Consider the following 27,580-nt stretch of genomic DNA (forward strand, 5'->3'; position numbering starts at 1 on the left):
TGATCATGAATGCCAAATTTCCACATTAGAACAGGCTGATGAAAGTGTCTTAAAGATTAATGAAGCTTAAGGAAATAAAGCTGCAACTTTTAAAACTGATTTAAAAGAGTAACTTATATGTACAAAGGTGGTTCAAATTCAAAAACCTCCCAGCACAACATGCTCAAGGATTATTTTTTTGAACAAAACAATGAAAACTCATCTCTGCACATGTTTAAAGATTGTATTTTAATCACAGACTGAAACAGAATGATTTACAAAACTGATGGTTAGATTTAAAACCAACCACTACACCTTTCTGTGGGAATATTCCCCCCACACCCTAGCAGATTAGGGATTCAAGTGAAGAACAGAGCTGTTCATGTTTGCCTTTGGGACTGAACAGTGATTTCCAGGATGATGACTGATGCTGCAAGAATTCACCTAAGATGCTTTTCAATGCATTTAATTTACCCAGCTGAAAGTGGCTTCTTCTAGGGAAGCCTGCTGGCTTCATCAGAAATCCCAACCATCTTGCAGCTTTCTGTCCAGAGCCTTCTCTGCAGCTCCTCATCATATGCCACGTCAGCCGATTTTGTCCTTTCCTCATTGTAAAGGTAGCAGCCACCAGCTCCTTCCAGCTCGGGTGATACTGCTGCATAGATGGTTGTAGAGGCTCCTTCCTCTGGGCTCTGCAGAAACAAAAATACCCAAATCCAAGTGAGGCAGGTACAGCAGAAGAATTATATTGCCACCATAGGACTTTATCAGTGACAAACATCTTCCCTAATTTTGCTTTACACTTCTGGTCCTTATGAAAACCCAAAAACTTGTAATAATAAGAAAGTCACTTATTCAATTGGCAGAGTCCATTTCTTCAATAGCACTATTTTAAGATAGCTTAAAGCCAGAAGAGATAAATGGAAAACTCCAGTCTATTTTTTCAAGAGTTAGTCAGATGGAGCATACAAAATAATTGATTTAGCTTTCACAGCTAGACTAATAAACCCAAAAGCAAGCACAAATATTAAAATCCTAGTTTAATTATTCATTTTGCAGGGATGAAAGGGTCTGTGCCTTGCCTTGAGAAGATGAAGTCTATGCTGTACATGCAATGTGTTCATTGTAATAACAATTGTGACATGAGCAAAGGATCATGGAAACCATGACAGCAAACTAAGATTCTGCAGTTCAGTCCAAGCAGGCAGGCAAATGAGGGAACTACATTTTAGACACAGCATAGTTATCATCGTTATTCTTCTCTGTCATAAAGCAAAATGGTGAATGATCTATAATATCTGATATACCATGAGTATTAAATGAAAATCCATAAGTGAATAGCTTAGAGTGATAACTCCTTTCATCCCGAATATATGCAAAACTTTTACATTGTGCATTCAGAAGAATCACACAGCTACCACTAAAATTATTTCCATGGCATTTTTATTCTAATTAAAGGATATTTTTAAAACACAACATTTTATATGCTTTGCCTTTATCAGTGATATAATTATGATCAATGCCTGCTAGATAATAATGTATTATTTTACAATCCTTGCAGTCATTATCTGAGGCATTAACAGTACTGATACTGCTCAGAGCTTTGTCTGCAGCACCTGACAAGATGCTTTTTCCTGAAGAACTCACTTGATGAATGAGACAGTAGTGAATAGGTTACTCATTGCCTTATAAAAACTAATAAATCTAAGTAATTGGAAGATTTTTGTTATGTTTGGAGTTTTAAAGAAAATTATTGTACTACGATATTCTGTCTAAAATCACTTAAAAATGCTCATTTATCTTGGTTTAGTGCTCTACTGCTATTTCACCCTTCTTTATCCTAAGGAAAATAGTGCTATTCATACCTAGTACATTATGTAAATAACATAAAGAGTCTGCACAATTCTTTGCTCATAGACTGGCTAATATAATGATCAACTATGAACAGCAGTATAAAATATCTTGATATTGTAAAGTAGCAGAACAACGATGAATATGAGCATTCCTATTTTTATACAACTTTTTCTGGATGACAGAGAATAACCCTACTCTTGTGCTCTACTTAAAAAAAGTAGCTACACAGATAAGCCATTACTTCACGTGATAGTTCATTGGACTTTATGTTCCTGCATTTAACAGGTCTCCAGCACAAACAGGCATAACTGTCAACATCATGACTCCCAAATCTTAATGACAACAACTCAACACTAAAATGCTTTAGAAAAAATTTTCTGTGGGTGGAATTTGTGTGATTATGTTCTTATGAGCAGGGCTCTCTACCACCTCAGAGATTGGTCTGTATGGATAGTGTTACAGCATCAGAAATACCAGGCTGCCTCTGCTGATTCAATGGTGAGGTTCTCCCAGGATATGCAGAATTTCCCACGATTTTTACTTTTGATGATATGCCACTTAAGTTCCCACCACAGAAGATCTATACCAAGAGGGTGGTCAAACACTGGAGCTGGTTTCCTAGAGAGGTGGTTGGTGTATCCCAAGCCTGTCAGTGGCATTTGAACATGCATTTGAACAACACCTTTAAGAATGTGCTTTATCATTTGGTCAGTCATGAACTGGTCACTGCTGTTGCAGGTCCCTTTCAACTGAAACAGTCTATTATATTCTATTCTATTCAAAATGATATCAAATATTTTAAATAAAGCTTATGCACTAGCTGAAAATGTTTACACACTCACACTGTGATTTATAAGCCCAACAACACTAACCATCCATTAAAGTCAGCTTGTGTAACTTTTCATATTATTTATTTTGCTCCTCCCATCCACCACATGCAATATGCTGAATTGAAATGTGCTAAATTCCTATTTAGCTTCTGCCACCTGATGCTAGAAGCAATTATCTAAACATACAAGGAAAAAACCCAACTACACTATATTAAGGAATTAGCCATCATTTGATGTGTCCAAGGCGAGGTTGGATGAAGTTCTGAGCAGCCTGGTCTAGTGAAAGACCTCTCTTCCCATGGAAGAAGGGTTGGAACTAGCTGGACTTTAAAGTGTCTTCCTAGAATCATTCTATGATTCTAGGATCCTAGATAAGATGGAAATATAATAAGAAAAACAAGTTTTTCAGTGCAACAGAGAGTGAGATGCTTGTGTATGACTAATGAATTGTCTTATCCTATCTTCTGAGTGCTTAATTAATTATTAAAGTTTTATTTTCCCTTTCTTTATAAGCTCTTCATTGTTTTGACATGCTTTCTGTTTTAGTGAAAGTAAAATGAAACTTTGCACCAGGAGTGGCCTGCTGGAAGTTTGACCTATTTGTTTTGAGGGGCTGAAGTAAAACACATTTTGCGATTCCTTCTCTGGATCTTGTCTATGCCTACTATGACAGCAACTGCACATCCACACACACAGTCAAGATTCTTTCTGGGAAAGTGTTGGGTCTACTACACACCCAAAAATCAACTGCAACAAACACAGACACACAGACCACGCAGACATCCTGTCTGTGCACCAGTGCCTGAGGACCTCCTGGGAAGGACGAAGCTGGCAACAGGCTGCAACCACTGGAGCAATTAATGTGGATCTGGACAAGGATCAGGATTAATTTTTCCAGCAGTGGCAGACTCACTCCTGGTTGCCAAATTTCCTTTGAAGAACTTTTCCATAGTTTTTCTTTTACCACATGATAGGCCATCAAAAGATGAGGAGAAACCACAAAGCCCTTGGAAAAGAAAATGGCCACAAACAGGAGACTACTGTCCAAGCAACACGTCTGACCCACCCTTTGATGCCAGTGGCTTCTAGGAAGGAGAGCACCTGATAAGAGACAAGAGAAATCACCAGCCAATGGACAAATATCTTGACCTATAAAACCCCAGGATGTTTGTCATGATGCTCTATAGAAACATACAATGAAATAAACCCAACAACAGCAAATTAAGGAATTAGCACATCACAAGTGTTCAGGGCCAGGTTGGATAAAGCTCTGAGCAACCTGGTCTAGTGGAAGTTGTCTCTTTCCATGGCAGGGGGGTTGGAACTAGATGGACTTCAAAGTCTCTTCCATGAAGTATTATACCAAGAATTCCAGGTAGACAGGAAGTAATAGCAAGTATAATTCTAATCACAGGGGGGGATTCTCTACTTATTGCCAGTGTAAAAAAGCCTTAAAAAACAATAAAAGAATAATATTTGTATATACAAAAGCAGTAACACCTTGTTCATTAATTGACTGGACTTGCCCTAAGAGAAAGGGTATGCCTATACACAATGATTCTTTACTCTTCAGTTGCCAACTTACTGGTATTGAATTAATTTTTTTTAATTGGAATTTTGTTTACAAACTGTTATATTATTAATAACCAAGGAACTGTAATTAATGCCTTTGTAATATACAAGTAAAACTGATTTCTGCTTAACTTCTTCCTAATGAAATTCTGAACCTGTATTTCCCTTTGCTTGTTATAGTATTGATCACAATTTTTAGCTTTCTTTTTCAATTATCTAAATGTTTGTCTTCAACAGTAAATAAAGGTCTGATTGAAAGTACACATCTTTCCTCCTTAGATGTATAAGTTGTGGAAGGAGAGAAAAGATAGCTTGTGACCAGCTTATTTAAGCAAAATGTAGCCTACATATATAAAATTACATTATTTTGGCACTATCTATTCCCAAATAAAAAGCCTTTTTCTTTTTACAGAAGCTCTGATATTTCTTTTTTTTTCTTAAGTATTCATCAATTATAACTCATCGACAAAGAATAATTTTCCCTCAGTATGAAATGGAATATTCTGTTCTAGAAAAACTGGGACAAGTGTTAAGAGGTTTTGTATTTTAGTTTTGCTTTTTTAGGACTTGCTAGTTCATGTATTTTGATTAATGCAATTTTAAGGGACATATAACTTTGTCTATGTGCTAATTCTTGCAGAATGTGCTAGCTGACAAAAGTCAGTTCCTATGGCCATGTCACCATGAAATGTTACATCCTTTCCATTTGTCTAAAAGAGGGAGCAACATCTTAACTCTTTAGAAATCTTGTGTCTGCATCAGTTATATGTGATGGCTTTGTGGTGCTTTCCATGATAATCCACGTACTCATTCACTTCCACCTTCACCTGGATTCATCTCAGAGTCCTGGGTAGACTGTGTGTTATGTTCATCAGAAACCACAGAAAACTGGACAGAAAAAAATTTAATGAGCTCCTATAATTCTTCCTCTGTAATCCCTTAATTTTCTCAGTTCCACTTGCAGCAACTACCAGCAAACAGTGACAAACTCTTCTATGTGTCTTAAAGACTGTGACAAATAGCTTGAATGGACAGCCTGAATATACTTTTATTTGTACTGGCTAACAGAGTTGGCCATGTGATTGAAAGGGCAGCAGTGATACAAGCCATGGTATCAGGGGATTTATGGCTTTGGCATAGCTTCCCCTCATCCCACTCAATCAGAAAATTTTACTTGACTTATGTTTCATGAATTCAGGATTCTGTCATCTCAAGAGATTATAGGAGAAAAGGTTGGGTGCAGAGGACAGAGCTGCTGGCAGAATCACTCACTGACATCACAGCTGAGTTTTGAGAGACATGAACAAGGAGTCAGAGATGTGCACACAGGACTGCCTGGTAAGCTGGAAGATCACTTAAGGCTGAGAAAAATCCTGTTAAAACACCTTTATCCCTATAATTTGTGCTGCAGAATACATCAAGTATTGATGGAATAACTCTCATCAGCAACATTAGGTAGGCTGCTGTAGGAACTTTCATCAAATGTGGGCTTATAACACTGGGCCTAGCTCATGTTCCATTCATTAAATCATGCACCTTTCAGTTCATGTGGGAAATCTACTCATAAACTGATGCATTAAATGAGCTTGCAGATGTTTTTTTGTTTGGTTTTGTTTTTGCCACAGGTGTTCATGGTGTTCACTCTGTGGCTTCACTTTTTGTGAGTTCCATCAGGCCTTTCCTGGAGTGGGTAACAAATTCCCTGGTTCCAGCTAGGAAAATGCAGAAAGCACTGATCTGGGCATCAGTACTCGGACACTTTTGCCTGTGTTCCTTCACCTTTCTCAGTGATAATTAATCTGGCAATTTTTTTCAAAATGCTGGTAAATTACTGACTTGCTTCTGTACTGAAAAATTCTGTATATGCAGAGCTTTCTTCTTTTTCCATCTTCCTTCAGGAAAGACAATGATCATCTGTGATTCCTGAGCAGTACTATGCATACATACTGTAGGGATTAGCAACAACAAAGAGAACATGAAATTGCTCTTACTTGGTACACAGCAAAGTCTTTCATCCACTTGGTGGCAGCTAGTGGAGGGGTGACACCCAGTCACCCCCAAGGCACTGCCTGACTCTCAAGCAAAAAAGGCAAACACAGAACACGGAATAGTTTGAAAAATTTCAGAAACAGAGGAGCTGGGATTGTGTTCCCATGAATATTAAAGCAAACAACCTTGTGAGAAGCAAATTACCTGTGTTTTAGGGTGCACTGAATACTATGATCTGTGAACCACTGAATCATTTCAAAGGCAGGTGTCCCGGGAAGACACCAGGTTATTTTCTGGTGCAAGAGTCCAAGGTGAAATAACAACAGCTGCTGTAGAGCCACAGACTCCAGGTGAACACAGGGGCTATGTGTGTATTGTGTAACTTGCACTGTCTAGACCTCCTAATGTGATTGTTGCTTTGAAAATTCCAGACAAAAAGTATCCATTGAAATACTGAGTATGAAAACAAAGGCTAGAAAGGAAACCGTGACGCAGATGTATGGACGTGCTTGCTCAGCCACCTTTGATCAATAAGGCTGCAGCAGCTGACTTTATGTCCTGGTGAGACCAGTGGCCAGGACCAACTGCCAGGTCCCTAGGAAGCCAAAGCTGCCAGACTAGTGTGGCAGCACAGCTTTTCAGCAATCTCTGCCTTCACTCAAAAGGCCTGGTTTCCATCTGTGTTCTCTTTCCTTCTATTCTTTCATATGTAGCTTGCTATTATGCTATTTCTATCCAATTTCTGCCTTGATAATAGACTAGAAAGAGACATTTTATTGAATATAGTTCTCCCTAGATACCTAGTCAGCACTACCAAATTAATTTCTCTTCAATCCCCAACTTGTGACAATGAGAATTCTTTAATAAATTCACTGCACAATAAAATTCTTCAGATTTTGTCTTTGAAAGAAATAGCAGAAATTATTCAGTTAAAGTGTGAAGCCTTTCTCCTGACAATGTTGTGGCCACAGAGAAATAATTTCTCAATCAAAGTTATAAATATATAAAAAAAGATTATAATAAAATAATAAAAAGATGAAACTCTGATGAATTAGAAACACAAAGCAATTTTCACACTAAAAATGAATCAAAATTTGGAAGGAAAGGAGCTTTTATAATCTGAATAATTCATGACTATGTGGGGAAAAAGATAAGTTTTCCCTGAGCACAAAGATACTGAAAGAACAGAAGCAGAGACTGCTGGCAAACAGACACAGAGAGTATCAAATCCTGAATCTCCTTTTCTTTTGAAAACAACTTTTCTGGAAAGACCTTAAAAAAATTCAGGTACACAGAGAGACTGGGAAGTCCCACCTTATCTTCACATCAGCCCCTGCACTGGTGGCTGGGATTCCTGTAGATAAGGCAAGCTATGGAAGAAAGGAACTGTCCTCAGAAGACTGTCAGGGTCAGCCTGTTGCTCAGGGAAGAAGCAGGTACATGCCCAGATCTGCATTTCCCATGAATCTTTTGATGGAGTTGGCACTAGATGTTTTTAATTGGTTTTGTGTCAGAGATATGCTTTCTGAGAAATCTGTTTTGTTAAAAAATGGCCAAATACCTCTACTCTGAAGCCATGGGGTGAGTCTTGTTACAGATTCAAAACATGAGCAAAGTTTTACTGAGGAAGGCAGCTGTCATGACTCTGAACCCTCTTCTAAAGCAGCTACTTCAGGCTAAGCAGGTGTGCTGCTTTTGGCTGGGACAGAGTTAATTTTCTTCACAGTGGCTGGTATAGGGCTGTGTTTTGGATTTGTACTGAACACAGATTTGATAATATAAAGATACTTCTGTTATTGCTGCGCAGGGCTTAGAAAGAGCCAAGGTCTTTTCTGCTTTTTGCTGCCATGTTGGCAAGGAACTTGGGGGTGTGTGGGAGGTTGGGAGGAGTCACAGGTGGGACAGGTGATCCCAAGTGACTAAAGAGGTATTCCAAACAATATCATGTCATGTTCAGGATAAAAAGTGGGGAGAAAATGATGGGGGGATATTTGACGTGATAGTGTTTGTCTTCCCAAGTCACCATCATGTGTGATGGGGCCCTGCTCTCCTGGAGATGGCTGTCTGCCCATGGGAAACAGAGAATCAATTCCTTGTTTTCCTTTGCCTGTGTGCATGGTTTTTGTTTTCCCTAATAAATTGTCTTTACCTCAACCCACGAGTTATTAAGGGGTCTCTTACCCCTTCTATTCTCTCCCCAGTCCCACTGGTTAGGAGTGAGTGAGCTGCTGCATGGGCCTTGGTTGCTGGCTGGTGTTAAATCACAACAACAGAACATCATGGGTCATGTCAAATAACATGAGATACTTGTGTTCTCAGGCAGTGAGTGAAACTTCTCTTGGCTGGTCAGCTTTCTGGGCTACGCTGAAGAAATCTCCATCAATTTCAAGGAGCAGCTCCAACAGCTGTAGCAGCTACAACTCGTTTGTAGGTATTATAAATAATAATATATATAAAATAATAAAATTATATTTGTGTCTTAATTTAAAACTGAATGTCTCTCAGGTTAGAACTGCAATATGATGTTGGTGATGGGAGCAGGACTGTTTGTTGATCCATACTTTGCATTTTCCAAGATATTGAATAGAGGACTAAAAGAATAATATTCACTTTTGTTTCACTTTGAAATAGAAACAAGAACCCAACTTTACATGACTGAATTTGAGCAGGGACTTGAAACTTTCGGTCAAAGTCATTAATCATGACTGAGTCCTTTATTCATTTTGTCAAGTGCATTGAGGAATATTACTTTGCCTGGAGGCTGATCCCTAAGCTTGCTCTGCAGCAGACAGCGATGTCTTCAAAGTCAGAACTGAGATATCGCTGCAGCCACTGAAATCACTTTACACTTGTTACCTTGCTCAGCTCAGTAACAGTATGCAAAATTTGACAGATAGGAGCCTGCTGCCCCAGACATTGCATAAACATCCAACCAGAGACACTCACTTGCTGGAACATCCAGTCTCTAGGAAATAAGACAGGCAATAATAGACAGAGAGAGATGAAAAAGTATGTGTACTTCACAAAATACTGAAACTTCTTCTGTGAGCATAACACTTGGTCTGGTTAATGAGCTCTCTGGAAACCAGGTGATGTTCTGCAGCTACCTATTGCTAAGGATGACTGAGTTAAATCACTGAGAATTGTCCTGGATCCTCACATAATCTGGAATTTTCTGCAACACTTCCATTCAGAGACCCACAACATATTTATTGAAGCAAATGCACAGGTTAGAAGAGATAAGGAAAGAATGAGTCTCTGAAATCCTAATCCTGATGCCTCGTGTATTAGGCTGTAACTCCTGTGTTTGTACAGGAAAACACATCATTTATTTGTTTACTTCCACCTTACATTTTCAATGCCTTATCTTACATGAGTACATAGGCCAGCCTTAGTTCCTTGAATTATTTCAAAGAAGATAGATCTTGGCAATCAAAACAACACAGCAAAGCACACAAAGAAATATTTGTGTTTGAAGTGGTAGCTGCATTTTTAGCAGCCCCAGAGAACAGGAGACACAGAAAGGCTCAAGGTGCTGAAGATGATGCTCCTGAGTGCATATACCTCTGAACAATTTATTACTGGCCTGCTCATGCAAAGTAAAATACCTCTGCTGGCTTTTGGTGAAAACATAGGACTTCAGGAATAATCTATATGGGAATTTCTGACTTGTAGCACCCTACCATCATCTCTACTTTTTAACTTACTGTTTAATATTTGACAAGTCACAAATCTTTTTTTTCCTTGTTAGAAAATAGAAACTGAAACATCCCCCACTTCACAACTTTCTCATAATGACTGTTATGTATTTTTTAATTATTATAAGAACTGAGGATGGGCATGGAACTCCTAAATATTTAAAATACAACCACAATATAGAAAGCCTTTAGGATCTATGATGAGATCAAAAAGCAAAAAGACTATACAGAACACAGACAAAATGAAATAACCCAAAATTATATAAGCCAGCAGCTATTTCACAGCCTCTTCTGTTTTAAATTGCTACAACCCCCATTTTGCACCCCAAACAGCAGCAGCACTATTTCCAGCTGTGGGCTCAGCCAGGTGGAGGAGGGCTGGGAGAGGGTGGCTGCCAGCCTCGGTTTCCTACGTTTCCTGCTGGAAGCACCTCCTGAAAACAGACAGTGAAGACGTGAAGTGCAAATCCTTTCCTGGATCACCTGGTAAGTTCAGCAGAGAACACTTTTTCCCTGGGACCCAGGCAGGCTATAACCCTGCACTGCCAAAGATGAGGACCAGAACTACTGAGGTGACAAACTAACTCAAAATGACTACAGGGTGCTACATCTATGCATTAATAGCATGTAAGATGAATATATGTCTGGGAAGATGGGAGAGAGGAAAGCAAAAGTACACTTTCCCCAAAATTTCTTAGCTCTACAATGCAGTGGCATGCTAGCTGGGCTGTAATATGTCCTGCTGATGGGTCTGCTCCACACAAAGCTCCTGCGTGGAAAAAGACTTTCACCTTGCAGTTCTTATCCTCACCTTGGGTCTCAGCCTTTGCCTCCTTGTCCCTGAACTGCTGGGAAAAAGGAGTTTAAAGCAGGTCACCAAATACCATTGTTGCAGTTCAATCCCAGCTGGCAATTAAGCCACTTACTCCCCTCCCATCCCCCAGTGGGGTGGGGAAGAGAGTCAGAAAAAGATCAAATCCATGATTTCTCACTACCAACTGACTGAGGTCCCCTGAGCAGCAATCAATGGCTCCTGGCCAACTCCCTTCAGTTTAAACACTGAGCATGATGCCCTGTGGTATGGAATATCTCTTAGGCCAGTTTGGGTCAGCTGTTCTGGCCATGCTACCTCACGGCTTCTTGTGCATCTTCTCACTGGCAGAGCACAGCAAATTGAGAAGGCCTTGGCTTAGCATAAGCACCACTTTGTGACAGCTACAACATCAGTGCGTTATCAACATTATTCTCAAACTGAATCCAAAACTGTACCAGCTGCTAAGAAGAAAATTAATTCTATCTCAGCCCAAACCAGAACAACCATTTAGCAATGTCCATGTCCCAGCTTCTCTGAGTTTCTGGTTTTTATAGTTATTGTGCTTAAATTATAGTTTCATAATATTTCCCAGACTGAGAGGAGAAAGACAGATAAAAGTGGTGGGGAGGGAAGGAATTTTCTTCTGGAAATTTGTTTCACGTAATTCCAGTGGCTGGCAATTTCATCATGTAATCTTGAATGATAAACCAGAAAGATATAAAGAGGGTTAATTTACATCTGTGTCTAGTAATAGCATAAAGATGGAAAACAAGAAGACCCGACTTATTTTCTATAGTTATTTTAGTGGAAGACTAGAATTAGGTGAGAGTGGCTCAGATTTTCTAATCATATCTTTTTAAGAGATAGTTCAAATAAATAATTTTAGATTTTATGTCCTTGATTTTGCCCAATAAGTTCAGGACTTTTCTGTTTAAGTAATAAAATCCTTGAAAAATTACAGTTCTCTTCATTTTAATTAAACTATTTTATCAGGAAACCGCTTGTAAAAATAAATAATAATAAAAAAGTCATCTTGTAAACAGAACTACCATTTCCCATTTTCTATCACAATGCTATCAGATTGCTAATGTCATGAAATAACGGATGGATTCAGAAACCATGCCATTATGGAGCTTTCTATAGATTTTATCCTTTGCTACCCAAGAGAAATTCTAAGTTTAGAGGAAAAGGCAACATTCAGTTGCAAATTGACATATCCGAATGCTTATTAACCCACCAGAATCAACTTGTTTTTTAACAAAATACCTAAAAATGCAAATGTAAAGGATGACTGAATCTGATTATTCAAATCAAGTTTTTGTTGTGTAGACTGAAAGTGAATTTAAGCTCTGTAACTTAAATCCTTTTGTTTAAGTCAATCAACCCCAGGGCTCTTCACTATCTGCAAAGGAATCTATTGATGGCTTAAATTCAGAAGAGACCCAAAGAACATGTATAATTTTAGGCAGGCAAAGAGTGCCATTGATTTAAATGAGATTAGTCTCTAAACTATGTCAGACAAGACTTGAGGCATCATATCTTTAATTGTAGAGCTCATTAGACAGAGAGAAAACATGCAGACCCTCAGCCACACAAATGATTCCCAAGGTTTGAAATGGAAGCAACAAACTTTCATTTTGAAAACAATTACTCAAGAGTTTAAGCTCATCTCATTTAATCAGCTAAATGGTCTAAGGCAGGCTGGCACTCATAATGCAGAGGGGACTATAAGCCTATGGAGAGGTGATATATCTATTCATTTGCAGGGGCTCTAAAGGAAAAACAAGTGTCAGTTCTTGCCAGTGGAACAGATAAAGGAAAGCATGAAATGTCATGTATATGTTACATGTAATTGTTAACTACTGGTAAGTAGGAACACCTAGATCTACTATCCACCGAAGTTGTCACGTTTAATACCTGGGCTCATTTCTAAAGGTATTTTGTAAACCTTCATTAAGGTAGCAGATGGAGTGAAAAAAATTGTGACTCCATTGCAAAAGCCAGGGTTGAATTTGGTGACAGATGCGATCCTTGCCATGTTCTTGTTTCCTTTTCCAGATGACAGAAGTCACAGCAGAGGTGTCACATTGATGTACAGGTGAAGTGGCGTACCCCATTCCTGTGTGAATGACTACACTGACTGTCCCAGCTTTTGCTGGAGGAAGAATTGGTTCAAATGCCAAAAACGAGTTCTATAATGAATGATCAAATCTTGTTAACTGAAATAGGACAATGAAAAATTGGAAAGGAAAAAACCATTTAATCCCTTTCACAAAAAACATCTTTCCCCAATAAGCTAATAAAAAGAAAAAAAAAAAAAAAGAAAGAAGAAAAAAACCTAAAAAAAGGAGTTGTGAGGCATGAATGCTAAAAATCCCAACGATATTTCTGAAACTTTTCTTATTTCTTTTATTTCATCTTCAGGTAGCTCCTGTCTCTGCAGAGTTTCTGACTGGGGTTTTGATACTGGAGTAATTCAGGGTTTACATAGCCATGGCCCAGAGGCTTGCTCTTGCAGAACTATTGATACACAAAATAAAATTGTGAGAATTAACCTTTTCTTTTAATTAAGCTCCCCAGGAAAGCTCCTGTTGCACTGGAATTCATAGGGCTTTTTGACATAAAGGTTAGAGCAGTTGTTTAGAATGGGAAAAAAAATACTGTGAGGTTTTGTGGTTTGATGAATATATTCTACTGATTCATCTGGTGCTGAAATAATACACTTTATTTAGGAAGCTCAATATTGAATTATGCTCTTTGGTAGTGTCATTTTGCTACACACATCCTTTGTTCAATCAATGAGCCCCCTATCCCTGCTCACTCTCACTTGAGGTGATACACTGCAAGCAGCAAAGCTTCAGATGATTAAACTTCTGCTTCCCAGGAAAAATTCCAGCTGAATTAATGCAGAACTGTGCTAAGGGTTAAGCAACTGCTTTTAACTCATAAAAGCACAGGCTGAGGTCTGAGCAGAGCTCAAACACCAGTGTTGGGCGCTGTCCCGGCCCTCCCCTCTGCCTCTCCTGCCCGCACAGCCGCTTGCTTAAAATTCTGCTCTTCACCTGCAAGTCTGCACAGCTCTGCAGCTGCCTATTGTTATTTAACATGTACTTCACAGTGGAATTGAATTGTTCCAATCAAGATTAGGTTCTGTTTCTCTATGTGGTATGCAAAGCATGTCTGCAGACAAAACTTTTATCCATTTCTCCACCTGCCTTTTCATTGTGCCCCACAACAATCTCACTGACAGTCGCAGTGCTTTTTCATTATCTTTTCTTCATTAATTCCTAAATGCCTCTTGCCAGGCCCTCACTCCAAACTGTGGCTGCTACATCAGTGTGCCACTTGCCCCACTGGCTCAGATCCCTTTCTGCAGCCCATATGCCATATGGAGGAGGAAGGGGCTCAGGGTAGGAGGGTTTCCCAGTGCAGCACCAACACTCTCCCTCCTCAGATCACCCACCTATGTCACTGAGCCCCTTTGGAAACCAAAAAGAGGTAAAAAGGAGACTTCAAAGCATGAGCTCTTGAGGTAGGTGGTATTTACAATCTGTGGTGCAAACAAAGGAGTGAGCCCAAGCCTTATTGCAGTAGAAAAAGGAGAGGAAAATACTAGGTGAAACCTTGTCAATGCATTGACCCAGCCAAATCTGACAATTCAGGATAAATGGGTGGCTCCACAAACAGGGACAAATGCCTAGAGCAGGTCAGACAACAAGGCTCCTCTTTGAAGCAAAGGAGTGGTGTGACAGGATGTTACACTGCTGGACATGTGGGGCTGCAATAAAGGATCACGAGCGAGGCCGGACCCCGGCCAGCATCAGCCACAATCCCTTCTGCTGCTTGGCCCTGGCCAGGGCATGGGACACTACTGCAGCTGCAGGGACAAGCTGCAAAGCTCTCTTTTACCCTGCAAATCTGCTGAGCTGATGTGGCTATAAGGGTGCCACAATCAAAAAGGAAGGGTTTCCAAGCAGTGAAATTTTTATATAAAAATAATCTAAATGGCTGGGTTTTATCAATTGCATCAATTCCTTAGTGTCCAAAACATAACTGACCTTTGCTTTTAAATCTGTGTTCAATAAAAGATTGATTGATTGTGAACTGATTGTGAACTTTGCAAAGTCTGTAACATGGTTTAGGGAAAAATACATTTAATTTCCCTAATAGCTGCTGACAGTCTGTGAAACAAATAGTTTTAATTATTTTCTCCTTGGTGAATTTCAGCTCTCATCATTTAATCAAAAAGTAGCACATTACCAACAATTGAGATTAAATGGAAAGACATACAGGAGGGAAAATAGGAAATTACATTAGCACTAAACAGTGACAAATATGTCCTTCTTATTGCACTCTTGTCCTGATACAGCGGAACATTTACAGTGCCCTGATAAAAAAACCCTTTAAAAACCCAAGTGAGCCCTTTAGACTTTTCTTATTTATTCTGAGACTTATGACTACTGAAAATGCCGATGTGGTCTCTGCAATAAAAAAAATATATATATTTTAAAGGCTCATTTCACATGTTGATGAACAGATCTTACACATTGGTGCAAAGTAAATGTTACTCATGTTTTTACTGGCATGACTGATGCATGAAAATAACCACAGAGCTAATCAATAGGTAATGACTGTATTTCACGAGTAATGCTCTATTCAGAGGAAAAAGATTACTGCAATTCACAAACAATTATTGACACCACGAAGCACATGAATCAATGCCCGCTAGAGATCTGCATGTTATTTAAAATTTCTTCAGCAATATTTGTCTTTGTTCCTTAGACCCAGTGTAATTTTTCCTGCCTGTTATGCTGCGAATATATTAAAGGTTAGTGTGAATATATTGATGACAACTAGAATAAAATGTAAAAGCTAGACTCCTGATGGATAAATCCAACTATAAGCAGAGCACTGTAGCCATGGTATTCCATACAAAGCTCTTTCTTGCATAAGACATCTTTTGTCACAGAATGATCAAGACCTCACCTCTTAAATGCCCAGTATAACTCTGCTGGAATTCAATCTTTTTAAAGTCTTCCCTGTTGCTTTTTCTGCCTGCAATGGTTTACTGCTGGGAGCAAGTGGAAGGATATGAGGTGGCCAGAACTGGACATGATGTGCCTCAGGCTTATTGAAGTGTCCCAAGGAAACAGATTTATCACTGGCTCTCACAGGGAGCCAATGAATTGGCCTAATTCTCTAATTATAGCCATTTGCCTTGTTTTTATTGTTATCTCTGTGTAGAGCAAAGGAAAGCCATTAAAAAGTCCAAGGTACAAATCTGAATTCTCATTTGTTAGCATATGGGAGAGAGCAACACATCTGTTCTTCACTTGTATAAACAAATATCCAAGATGTACAGGGCAGTGAAGAAGATGATTACCACTGGCTCTAACATTTTTCTTTTTGATTCACGTGTGGCTTGAGACATGGCTGGTTTACAGCCTGATATGATACTCCTTTACTTGAGGTTTTAACTGCAAATCAATTCTGCTTAGCCCAGAACAAACATCTGGTCCTTGCTTAGAAAATGAATTGAAATAATATCATGCCTGCCATCAGAGCACAGCTACTCAAACATCTGACAACAGTTACCAGCAGCACCTGATGGGAGGGACAGATTTCCGAAAGAATAAATGCCCAGCTGTGGCTAGAAACATATTTGAGTGTCTTGCTACAGTTCTGCATAAGAAAACAGCAATCATTTTTAATTACTAATGTAATAAAATGAGGAAAAGCACTTTGGCTCTTGAAAAATCAGGGAGATTCCTCTCCTAGTCTAAATTAATATTAAGAAGAATTTACAAATATTTTCAGATGCCCACAGCAGAAAAAAAAAGCACGCCAAACAACAAATATAACCACAACAAGAAATCCAGAGAGAAAACAGTGCTAAGGTACACATCTTTACATAACATGTTTCTCTAAGGGAAAACAGATACCTGAGCCAAGTCTGTTCTTTAACTACTTCTCTGAAAATATAAACTCAATTCCAAAGAGCTAACCCAGGGTATTTTTTTCCTTTTATTTAGGCAAGTATGAGAAATCATAAAATAAGATTGAAAATTGCTTCAGCATACACCTCATTTACAAGTAGTAGACAGCTGCTCAGTCTTGTAAAGCTTACTTTTGTACTGAAAAGGAAATAAAATCTAGACAGTACTCAGGCTGGAGCTAACTGCTGCTACATTAAATAAGTGCAAATATAACTATTTCAAAACTATAAACGATGAAGTAGGCTCAATGAAATGGAGATGAGAGCATAGCCCAGAATATATTCACATAATTTAAAAACAAACATTAAAAATGTATTTATGGGGTGGTGAGCAGGAAAGGAGCTGCTCTTCCAAAGCTCTGAGCTTACAGCCCTGCTGGCTCCTGGTTTTCCAGTTTAATTTAGAGAAAAGGTTACAATCATCGATCTCATTCCACGAGTTGTCAGAAGAGCCAGCCCTACGTATTTCATCATTAAGAAGCCCCACTGAAGAGGTGTTTTAAACATTTGCAATGGAGGTTAACTGAGCACTTGCCAGCTTCTCTGTAGCTCTGCCCTTTCTTCTAATTCAAAAGTATATTAACTGGAGGACAATTGCAGATGGTCTCATCCACAACCTACAGTGACAGTAACAAACAGCAGATCAAATTAAAAGGATCTTGCAGTCTCCCAAAATATTCAGCGTTTTGCATTTTGTTAGGGTTATGTACCTATCCTTCCTAAACATTCTTAGGTATTGCAGATGAGTAAGGTTAAGAGTGGAAGATTATTGAAAACTACTTAGTAATATCTGTTTAACTTGTAAACCTACAGTAGGTTACATTTCTGGTTAGTATATGATTAAAAAGAAAATTACATTTTATTAACATAATTTTATATAATAAAAAAGTTCTATACTTGAAAGTAAGTAATATTTTAACATGAAAATTATCTAATCTCCACAAATTTAATCAAAGGGACTCCAAAACATGAGAGGTACTCAGTCTCCTGAATTTTAGGTACATCTATTTTTCTGTGATAAAGGCACTAAGAAACCGTATTAATACTTGTAAAATTCTGTTAATAAATACCTACTGTCATTTTTACAGAAATACTAGCTGATAGTGAAAACATGTAAAAACACAAAATAAAATTATATGCACTTGCTTGACAAAAATACCTTCTACCTACCACACATAAAAATAAATAATTTTTTTATGCGAGAAAGAATTGAAAGAATTCTACTTACATGGAGAAATACCTCGTAGTACAAATGACCCAGCAATGTGGTGTTTACCACAGAAACTATGGAGTGCTTAATAATTCCTTGAAGTGGAAAAACCACATGCATCTCAGTGACATGATTCATTGACAGATATTTCCATCATAAATATAACAGACCCTACAGGCCGCTGACAGCAATGAAAGGTGAATGAGAGATTACTGAAATACAGCTAAATTGCTGGTATCTTGAGACCTATGTTTCAGTTCACCACACCATTTATTTCTTGACAGTTCAAATTTTCTGTATAATCCAAAGGATTTATTTTGAAATCTAGACAGTCATTTATATCGGGGAGCAAACTTTTACTCAGTCTTTTGGAGCACTGACACATTTTAGCTCTCACAACAGATCCATGAGCAGAAGTCTGCAGCAAGTCTGTTGCTCTGATTTGAAAAACCCACCCAAGAAAGCACTCAGTTTTGACCTCCCCATAATATCACATTATGATTTAAATTAAAAGGGCCACAAAATCAGAAAACAAATCAAAAAAAGGGAAAAAAAATTAAAAATATTTAAAACATGTAGTATAATTTCTCCCTAAGAAAAATACAACAAGTAGCAGTCACAAAAGAGGAATGTAATAACTTTCCTTCCCTTAGAAAAAAATCCTGAACCAAACTCTGCTCTGGACATTTTTGAAATGGAAATCTTTGCCTTTCTAACTCTGGTCTACTCTGGATATTCAGCTGAATTCAACTCCTCAGCTGACTTCCAGCTGACTCTCTGCTGAAGGGGTCTCGAGCATTGACCAACTTGTGAAAAGCACACAGGGGAGAGATCATCCTCATGGTTATGTCAGTTATCTCTACAGCTCCATTTGCAATTTATCTTGGCTACTTTATTTTTTAAGAGCATGCACAGATATTTTGACCAGGACAACACAAGATTTCCTTTTCACTGGAGGCTCTTCAGGCTGATCATCTTCCCTTTTTCTTCTCTAACCAAAAGCAAGGACTAGACTGTTGGACAGTTCAACACAGCTCATAAGCAAACTGGAAGAACTACTGTCAAGAAAGGTAAGGATGGAGGTGAGTTCAAGATATGGCACATATTCACCAAAGGTTTACCTAAAGAAGAGTTTGCTAGATACTCAACAAGTTCAAAATCAAAGTGGACATTTCTTGGAAAATCTTCACTTTTGGACTCTTATACTGGATTCATTTTTTCTTCTCAGCATGGGAGTAAACCAGGTAAACCTGGGACAAAAAAAGCCCAGGATTCTAAATACAAAAAGGATTCATAAGCAACAATCCATCTTGGGACATCTCTGACCTAATTTTGCAGATAACCTATCAGCTGATCTTCTTCTCCAAAACCTATTTATACTCCATCATAAAAACAACACTCTTCTTATAGCTGCCACACTGTGGAAGCCATTCCCAGAGTATGATTCCAAAGATTAAGAAAAGTTTCTTCTTCTTCCTTATTTCTTTCTCAGTTTCTCAAAGTAAATACATTTCCAGTCACTTCACTTTAACTCATTGTTGTCTTGAGTAAATTGTTTCCCTAAAAGTATTCTTATTCCTGTTTGATTAGAGACTATTACTAGATAGCATGATATAAACTGACAATTAAAGAAGGGAAAAAAATTCCAAGAGCTTCTACAGAGTAAAACTGAAACCAGCTCACAAAAGATGTGTTGTCCTTATGGTAAGAGTGACAGCACTGGTGCCAACCTTGAGCAGGATGGTACCTGCTCACATCTATAAAGCCTAGTGACTGCAAATTCTTTCTTTCCAACCAGGAGAGCGTGTGACAGATTGTACATCAAGTGTACAAGAGCTGCTTCTGAGCACTGGAGGTACTTTATAATTCCCTTGTCTCCTCTGTATAAACCACTGTGTAGTGACCTGGAGATGACAAATCCAGGTAATTGAGTACAAACACATTTCGTATTTTATCACTTTTTCAAAAAGCTGGAGATAATGACACAAGCAATCTGCCTTTAACCTAGAACTATAACAAATGGGTCAAAGCTCTCATGGGAGAAGTTGTACAGCCAAGATTTTGGGTTATAGATATATTTTGCAGTGAAAATAGTGCTTGAGGTTTTCCTTAAAATAAGGAGAAAAAAACACACCAAAATGAAAACTGAGCATTAAGTGTATATAAAATAATATTAACGGGGTAATTAAAAAAAAAAAAAAAGAAACCCATTGCAAAATGCCCTGCTTTTTTTCTTCCAGATCTTCTTGAATGGATTTCAAGCAACATCAGCTGAACATAGTAATATAAACATTTGAAGTACTTACTACCTCTGGAGATTTGCAGGCTCTCTAAAGAGATTAGGGTTCAGTGTATCTGTGCCAGCCTTAATCCACTTCCTGAGATAACAGGCATATAAAATAGGACACATGTGCCACAAACCTAAACCAAGCAAGAAAAATAAAAGGCCAGCCCCAGATCAAGGAGAACCTCTAAGGAGCAGGATCAGACATGTCTTACATGCTTTACAAAAGAACAGTACTGCACACAGAGGATATGAAATCAAATCAGATAATCCTTGGTAGGAGAATATGCAGTAAGATTCAGACTTGGATGCTTTTGTGTTCAGATCTTATTTACTTCTTTAGCAGGTTCTGATCAGCTACACTTGTATAAAGCCACTGATGATGTCCCACAAACTTCATGATGATGGAAGTCATCATTTCATGTGCAAAGGAAAACAGGCACCTAAGCTCTTGTTACTGGTTGTGATGCACAAGAGTTGTGATAACTGAACTCCTCTCTGAAAAATTACCAGACTACATTCACAGCTTGAGCACTCATAAAAATAGCCTTTGCAACTGGACAAAGTACAGCCCTGACAGAAAAAAATAAGTATACTGCCCCATAGTATCCTTCCTACATAATTTTTAGAGTCAAAATATAGCTTGGGTTGAAGGGATCTTAAAGATCACCTAGTTCCAACACAGCTTCCGTGGGCCAGGACACCTTCCACTATCCCAGGTTGCTCAGAGCGCCATTCAGCCTGGTCTTGAACACTTCCAGGAATGAGGCATCCCCAGCCTCTCTGGGCAACCTGTTCCAGCACATCAACACCTTCACAGCAAAGAATTTTTTCCAAATATCTGACCTAAATGTACTCTTTCAGTTTGAAGACATTTTCCCTTGTCCTGTCACTACATGTCCTTGTAAAAAAAAAAAGTCTGTTTTTCTTGTAAGCTTGCCTTTGATACTGGAACACCACAGTTTGGTCACCAAAAAGTTTTCTCTTTTCCAGGCTGAACTATCCTAATTTTCTTTGCCTTTCCTTGTAGGAGACATGCTTCATCCATTTAATCTTCCTGGTGTCCTTCCTCTGAACTCGCTCCTACAGCTCAATGCACTTCCTGTGCTGGGGAGCCCAGAGCTCGATGCAGCACTCCAGGTGGGAGGAACCCAAATATACTCACAGTCTGTGTAAGCTTATTTTCAACACTGAGTTGCAAAAACAACAAGACAGCTTTTCTCTTTCTACAGTTTTAATCATCTTAGGATAGTATATGACAAGTGACAGACTGTAGAAGACTGAATTTTGCATCTTAAGCTTGGCAGGCAACAATACTGAGTAAGTCTCTTCCTAAGACACAGCCAGCCTCAGCATACTGATGCTGGCTGCAGGGATGTGACACGGCTGGGTTGGGGCTCACAGTGCATCTCACAGCAAAGAAAACAGGCCTGCCAGGCACACTGCACCAACTCTGGCCCCTGCTATTGATTCAAAAGGTAACAGATATAATAAATTGAGTAAAATATTGTAAATAAGTTAGTAAATTGGTGGTGGCTAGCTCCAAGACTTTGATGAGCAATTAGGAGACATGGGGAGCAACTCAGTTTTTCAGACTGTACCTGAGCCTAGGATCAGCAGCAGCACCTCCTTCCTATTCCAGTGAGAGAAAAGTAGGTCAGCTCAATGGGCCAAATAAATACCACTATAAATCCCATCTCTGATAAGCTGTCCAAGTTCGTTCTTGTTTTATTGCACATTGCTCTGGTTTCATCCAAATCCTCTTCTGCATATGTTCTGTATTTCCTGCAGAGTGCCTGGTCTGTGGTAACGTAACCCCTGTGGTTACTTCCCCTTTCCCCAGCACTGAGATGGCACCACACAGATGTAGTCATTTGCCCTGAAAAGACTCACAGACACAATTTAAACAGATGTACACAAACCACTAGCTCTTGAAAGATTGTATTTATTAATTATGTTTGTGCCACATCTAGGATCAGGTTTCTTCTAGAAAAAATGGGGACAAGAGGCACTAAACCAATGCCCCTTCTTGTGTTTACCTATTAAAATCCACCAAATCCCAAGTTTTTAGCTTGGAACATAATGAGAACAAAAAGAACCACTACATCACGCAGTATCTCAGTAGTCTTTCTAAAATGCAACACAGAAGTTTGTGGCTTGCAATCATAATCATTACCAAAGCCAGAACTACTCATGCGACTTCTGAACTAAAGGTTTTCATAGCACACAAATTGGGTGGCAGATGATCCTCTTATACTAAAAAAAGTGTGTTTACTGCTCGCAGTTCATCCTTAAAGAGGAGATGGTGCTTGCTTCCCATGGTTCCCCTTGTTACAAACATCAGACTATTATAAATACACACAGGGAGTACACATAACTACCCATGTAAATGCATGGCGATATCTGCGTGATAAACTGTGGAGGCACACCATGAATTGTAAACACTTATGAGAAATGCATTTCATAAGTAACTGGGATTTCCTCACCCAGGGCTGCTGTAGTGAAGGCACACAATAGATTATAAACATATATGAGAAATACATTTCATAAGTAACTGGGATTTCCTCATCTCTAGCTGCCCACGAGCACATTTCCCACTTATATGGGAAATGGTCTAACACCTGAGAGCTGCCATTTGCAAAACCAGATTGATAGCAGATTACTTGTGCCTCAGATCTAAGAACAAACCTTTACAGTTCCTATTCTCTCCTGTGCACATCCAAAATCTCACCACCTTCAGTTCATTTATAAAAAACATAGAAAATTAAGATTGTGCACCTTTGGAAAGGATTCATCTTAACCAGCTTTATACAGCACAGAGATCTATGGCTGAACTAGTCACCAGAGGACCCCTTTGTCATTCACAGAGATAAACTGCCACTTGAAGGACTTAATTCAGTGGTCCAGCTGTAAAAATTTATCTTAGGATAAGACAGGTCCTGTAGCAGCAGTGACTATAAGGAAACCACACCTCCAATGCTGGCATCCATTTTGCAGTGAGATTTATGAAACAGGAGACCTGTCAGAGGTGACTTCCAGGCATAAATGCCACAGACCTCTAGAAAAGGGGAAGTTTTCTGCCTCTTGGTAGAACCTGACATTTTATGTCAACCTTTGAAAACTCAGGAAAACCACCAAAAATTGTGTTTGTGTTGTTCATGGAAGAATTTCCTTACTTCACACTGAAAGGTTTTTCAGTCTCCTTCAATGACTGGTAAGTTACAGACTGTCATTTTCAGAGAGGGGGAAAGGAGGGCCTGTAGATCTCCAAAATCTACTGTAGTGGATAGGTAATGGGGCTCTGCAATATAATATTTTTTTTTTTTTTTTAGGGATACATAACTCACAAATAGCAAAGCAATGAGGAATTTAGATAGACCACATACATATATATGATTATGTAAATATATGAATATATCTATATCTATATCTATATCTATATATAGATAATATATATACCTGAATATGCACTGCCCACAACTTACTCTTCTGTATCTTTTTATTTTAATTCCAAACTGTTGCTCACTCATAAACTAATTTGGAGGATTTTCCAAGGGAAGGCAGTGGTCTTCCTCCTCAACTCTGTTTTCCAACTCATTCACATGGAAGACAGAAACTGCCTGCAAGTCCTGTTCCTACCCTTGCTGAATGGGTAATTTCATTGGGGCTGGGGTTGTTTCCTCTCTCTTTTGTTCTTTCTCTGAGAGATATACTGATCACAAAGATTAGTGGCTGCTCCATATCCTGCTGACAGTGGGTTCAGGTTTCCAAGTAGAGTTATACTATGTGACCATTTTAAGCACATAGTGATTGACTTAGTACTTCTCTGATGCATGAGGAGGAATTACAGTAGTGTGATGCTATAACCCATAATTGAAAAGATTGTGCTAATGGTCCAGTGGAAATTTCAAGATTCTCTAATTTCCCAATCTTTCAGGCTCTTTTTTGAGACCTGTACTTTAGAGACATTGAGGAGATTTTTTTTTAAACTGAGAGGAGTCATTCCAGAGTCCCTGATATGTGTTTGATTCACAGCAAAATTATGATCCTTTTTTGTATTTTCTCCATTTTCAACAAGTCTGACTGGGAATAGATTACCACACAAAGGTATTAATCAAATACTTAGGAAAGTACTGCAAGGAATAGATTGATGGATGGAAAATGTCTTTCCTAACTAACTCTGTGGTTTCTGAATATGAAACCAGTTACAGATTACAGGATGATAGGTGCTGATGTGCTAACAGTGGTTAGGCTCATATATTTTCACAATTTCTTAACTGTTTACTTACTGTCACCGCAGTAAAGCAATGGAGGACTACTTTTCCCACTCTTTTGGATACAAATTTAAATGCTTTCACATAAATAATCTTCCTGGGCTGTCAGGTTAAATCAGCAATCCTCTAACACACCAGAGTTAAGGATAAACCCTCTCTTACACAGTAAGACACAGAGCTTGTGGCATTTCAGTTGCTTACTGAAACGTCCAAAACAATTTCACACAGAGCAAGCATGGGTTTTTACATAGTGCACAGTGTAGTTTTAACCTGTTTTCCTTTTGACCATTTCCTGGGCTAAAAAGGGTGAATCCTGTAGGCAATATTAGACATAGAGACAGTTTTCCTGTCCTGTGAACAATTTTGAAAGAGGGAAGACAATCTTCCCATTTCACACTGTGAGAAGGGAAAAAAAAAAAGAAAGGATGCTTATTTTTATTAAACAACTAAAATTGCAGGACAGGATACAAAATATATCTCTGTGCACACTACTTCACTTTTTGCTTGCTCCATGACTGTTTCAGCCTGTTCCAACTGGCACCCTTCAAGAGGAAGTTTGGGTGTGGTATGGGGATAAATCACATCAGCAGCTGCTCCAAATAAGTTATAAACAAGAACATCTTTGACTCCCTGTGATGCACTGTGACATAATCCCACAGGTTTTGTGCTGTATTCTACAGCAACTATTCATTCCTTTGTGTGCCATACACTGAGGCAAGCAACACAAATCCTTCATTTTCCTGCCATCAAAACACCCTGTCACAACTCTCAATGTGTCCCTTCAAATAAATATTTTAACCACTTAGACCTTAGAAAACATGCAGAAAAATAGTAATATCTGGGCATGCAGGGGGGTCACAGGCTCAGTGGAGAGCAGGGTCCAATGCTATTTACGTGTGCACTGAGGGCCAGTCTACCTTAGAGGGGTCTGACCTGACTTGGAACAGACACACAGGGCTCTGTGTTCAGAAGGCTCTGTGCTCAGCAGTTACAATAAATAAAGCAGCCAAGCTCCATCCACATACCCCATAACAGGCAGGACCTGGGTACTTAACCAAGTCCAGGAGTTCACATGCAAGAAAAAAGCCCAGATCATCAGGATTTGGGAATTAAACAGTAGATTATTTACCAGCCTTCTCAGGCTGGTTCCCTCATCTTTCCCTCTAGAATCATTGTATGGCTGTAAAATAATAAAATACTTAACAGATGAAAAAAAGACACCTATGACTCTGAAAGCTTAAATCCCTCTACCAGTGTGTACAAAAATGGTATCTGCTGAAAGACCAGTGTTACTGGATTCAAGCAGACTGTTTTCTTCTCTATGTTTTTGACCAGAAAAACCTTTTGTAAAAATTAACTGCAAATTATACGTTTCTGCAAGTTTTCATTTTTGTGAGAAAGGCCCAGATTAGCTTTATGTGAGAACCACACACTCTCATGCACAGAAAATGTTGATGCTGATGAATTGCTGCTTTCAGCTGTGGGATTTAATTACTCTCATTCTCTTACAGCTGGTGTTATTGTGTGGTGATGTGTTTGTCTTCTGACACCTGGGGGGTAGGATGAAATGAATTTACTATATTCACAGTGCCAAAGGGACAGTTTGAATAAGAAATGCTGCAATAAGACCAGCATGACTATGTCCTCTGGCATGAATGATGAGTCCAGGTCCTTTAGATCTTGTTTTCTAGATGTGCTTACTGACTGGAAGCATTTTTTAAAAAATGTTATAGGAAAATTACACTAATGTTAAGCTTATTTTGACAAGGTGAAGGAAATGAATGGGTGTATATTGACTGATATCTATCCAGCCCATGTTCCTGAAGCCTTTCCCTTCATTTTTACAGGCTGGCAGGGTCACTAATCCTACTCATTTTCAGTTTGTCAGTCAATAATCAGTTATCTGGCACTATGTCTTTGGAAATGACAGCTGAGACAGGATCTGATGCAAAGCCTTCCTTCCACAATGCCTTCCTAAATACCAATCTGAGCTGGCTGAAAGGACCAAATACTCTATATCTGGTAATGACGTGTTCACCAAGCTTGTCATAAACAAGGTTTTGGGGAACTTTACAACACTGCTATCTGTCAAATGTGTCTACTTTGATGCCATAATGAAGTCATACAAAGCAGAACAGTCCCTGTTATCGGACATTAATGAGAGTCAACTTTTTTGTTTTGCTCTAAGGCATTTTAATTGTATCACAAGCAGAGAACATCTGGTTTAAGAATGAATATTCAGTATCTGCTGCAGATGCAGAAATACTTGGGAGGGAAATAGTACTTCCTGGTTTCCAGCCTGCACAGTACCCAATGCTAAAGCTGGTGTGTTGCACACTGAGCTAAATTGCAGTTTGATGTTCAATGAATGACTTTTCAAGTTATTACTATCTCATTAATTAGTTAGTGTTTATTAGTTAGGACTTTATCTCTTCAAAAAGAAGATTAATTTATGTTAAAAATTACTAAAGGATAACATAGTTCATTGCATTCTGCAGAGGACTGTATCAGCTCATCAGGCTTTATTTACCAAAAAATCATAGGGATAGAAATATATTTTTTTGAGTAATAATTTTTTTCTTGTGTGATAGGTCCATGTTTATGAAAAATACAGAGAAAACATTTGCAAAGTGCAAATTTAGAGCACCACAGCTCTAAATTCTGAGAAAGAATTGAGCTGAGTAAGAATGAAAACGTCACTTCTAAAGGGCAAGCACCAACGTCACAAATTTTATGACTGTCACCAGAACCTTTCGTTTGGCCTATCTTATTTCTACAGAAATGCCTTTCACTGCAACTTGTGGGGGGAAAAACACCAAACTGATTTGGCCAAGACTTTTCTGAGCCATACATATAAGTTTAGAAGATAATGCTTTGCAATTTTAAGAAAATCAAGCTGTTAATACTTTGAGTTAATTATGCATACATATCATGGCCTATTTACAAGACTGTAGGTCTATTCATTTAAGTACCTAAATATCTTGAGGCAGCTCCAAGGCAGATGTTGAGCCAACAGCCTTGTCTGCCACACTGAGCTGCCTCAAACATGAGCAGCCCAGCGAAGGTGGGGGCCAGGCTGCA

The 27,580-nt window shown here is 38.7% G+C and overlaps 1 protein-coding gene and 1 long non-coding RNA gene across 2 annotated transcripts in view; one reads left to right on the forward strand and one right to left on the reverse strand.

Annotated features, from left to right (window-relative positions):
• Nucleotides 1-209: 209 nt before the first annotated feature.
• The window catches only part of DHRSX (dehydrogenase/reductase X-linked), a 162,837-nt gene continuing 135,466 nt past the window's right edge, over nucleotides 210-27,580 (reverse strand). The window contains exon 7 of the mRNA XM_064408248.1: nucleotides 210-671. Coding sequence (XP_064264318.1) covers nucleotides 474-671 — 198 coding nt within the window. The 3' untranslated portion in view covers nucleotides 210-473. The remainder of the gene's footprint in view (nucleotides 672-27,580) is intronic.
• On the forward strand, nucleotides 1,184-3,884 carry LOC135293743 (uncharacterized). Its single transcript, XR_010355849.1, has 2 exons — nucleotides 1,184-1,259; nucleotides 3,210-3,884. It is a non-coding gene; the product is annotated as an uncharacterized LOC135293743 (long non-coding RNA).

Source organism: Passer domesticus, chromosome 2 (genome assembly GCF_036417665.1).
Source record: "Passer domesticus isolate bPasDom1 chromosome 2, bPasDom1.hap1, whole genome shotgun sequence".
Lineage (NCBI taxonomy): Eukaryota > Metazoa > Chordata > Aves > Passeriformes > Passeridae > Passer > Passer domesticus.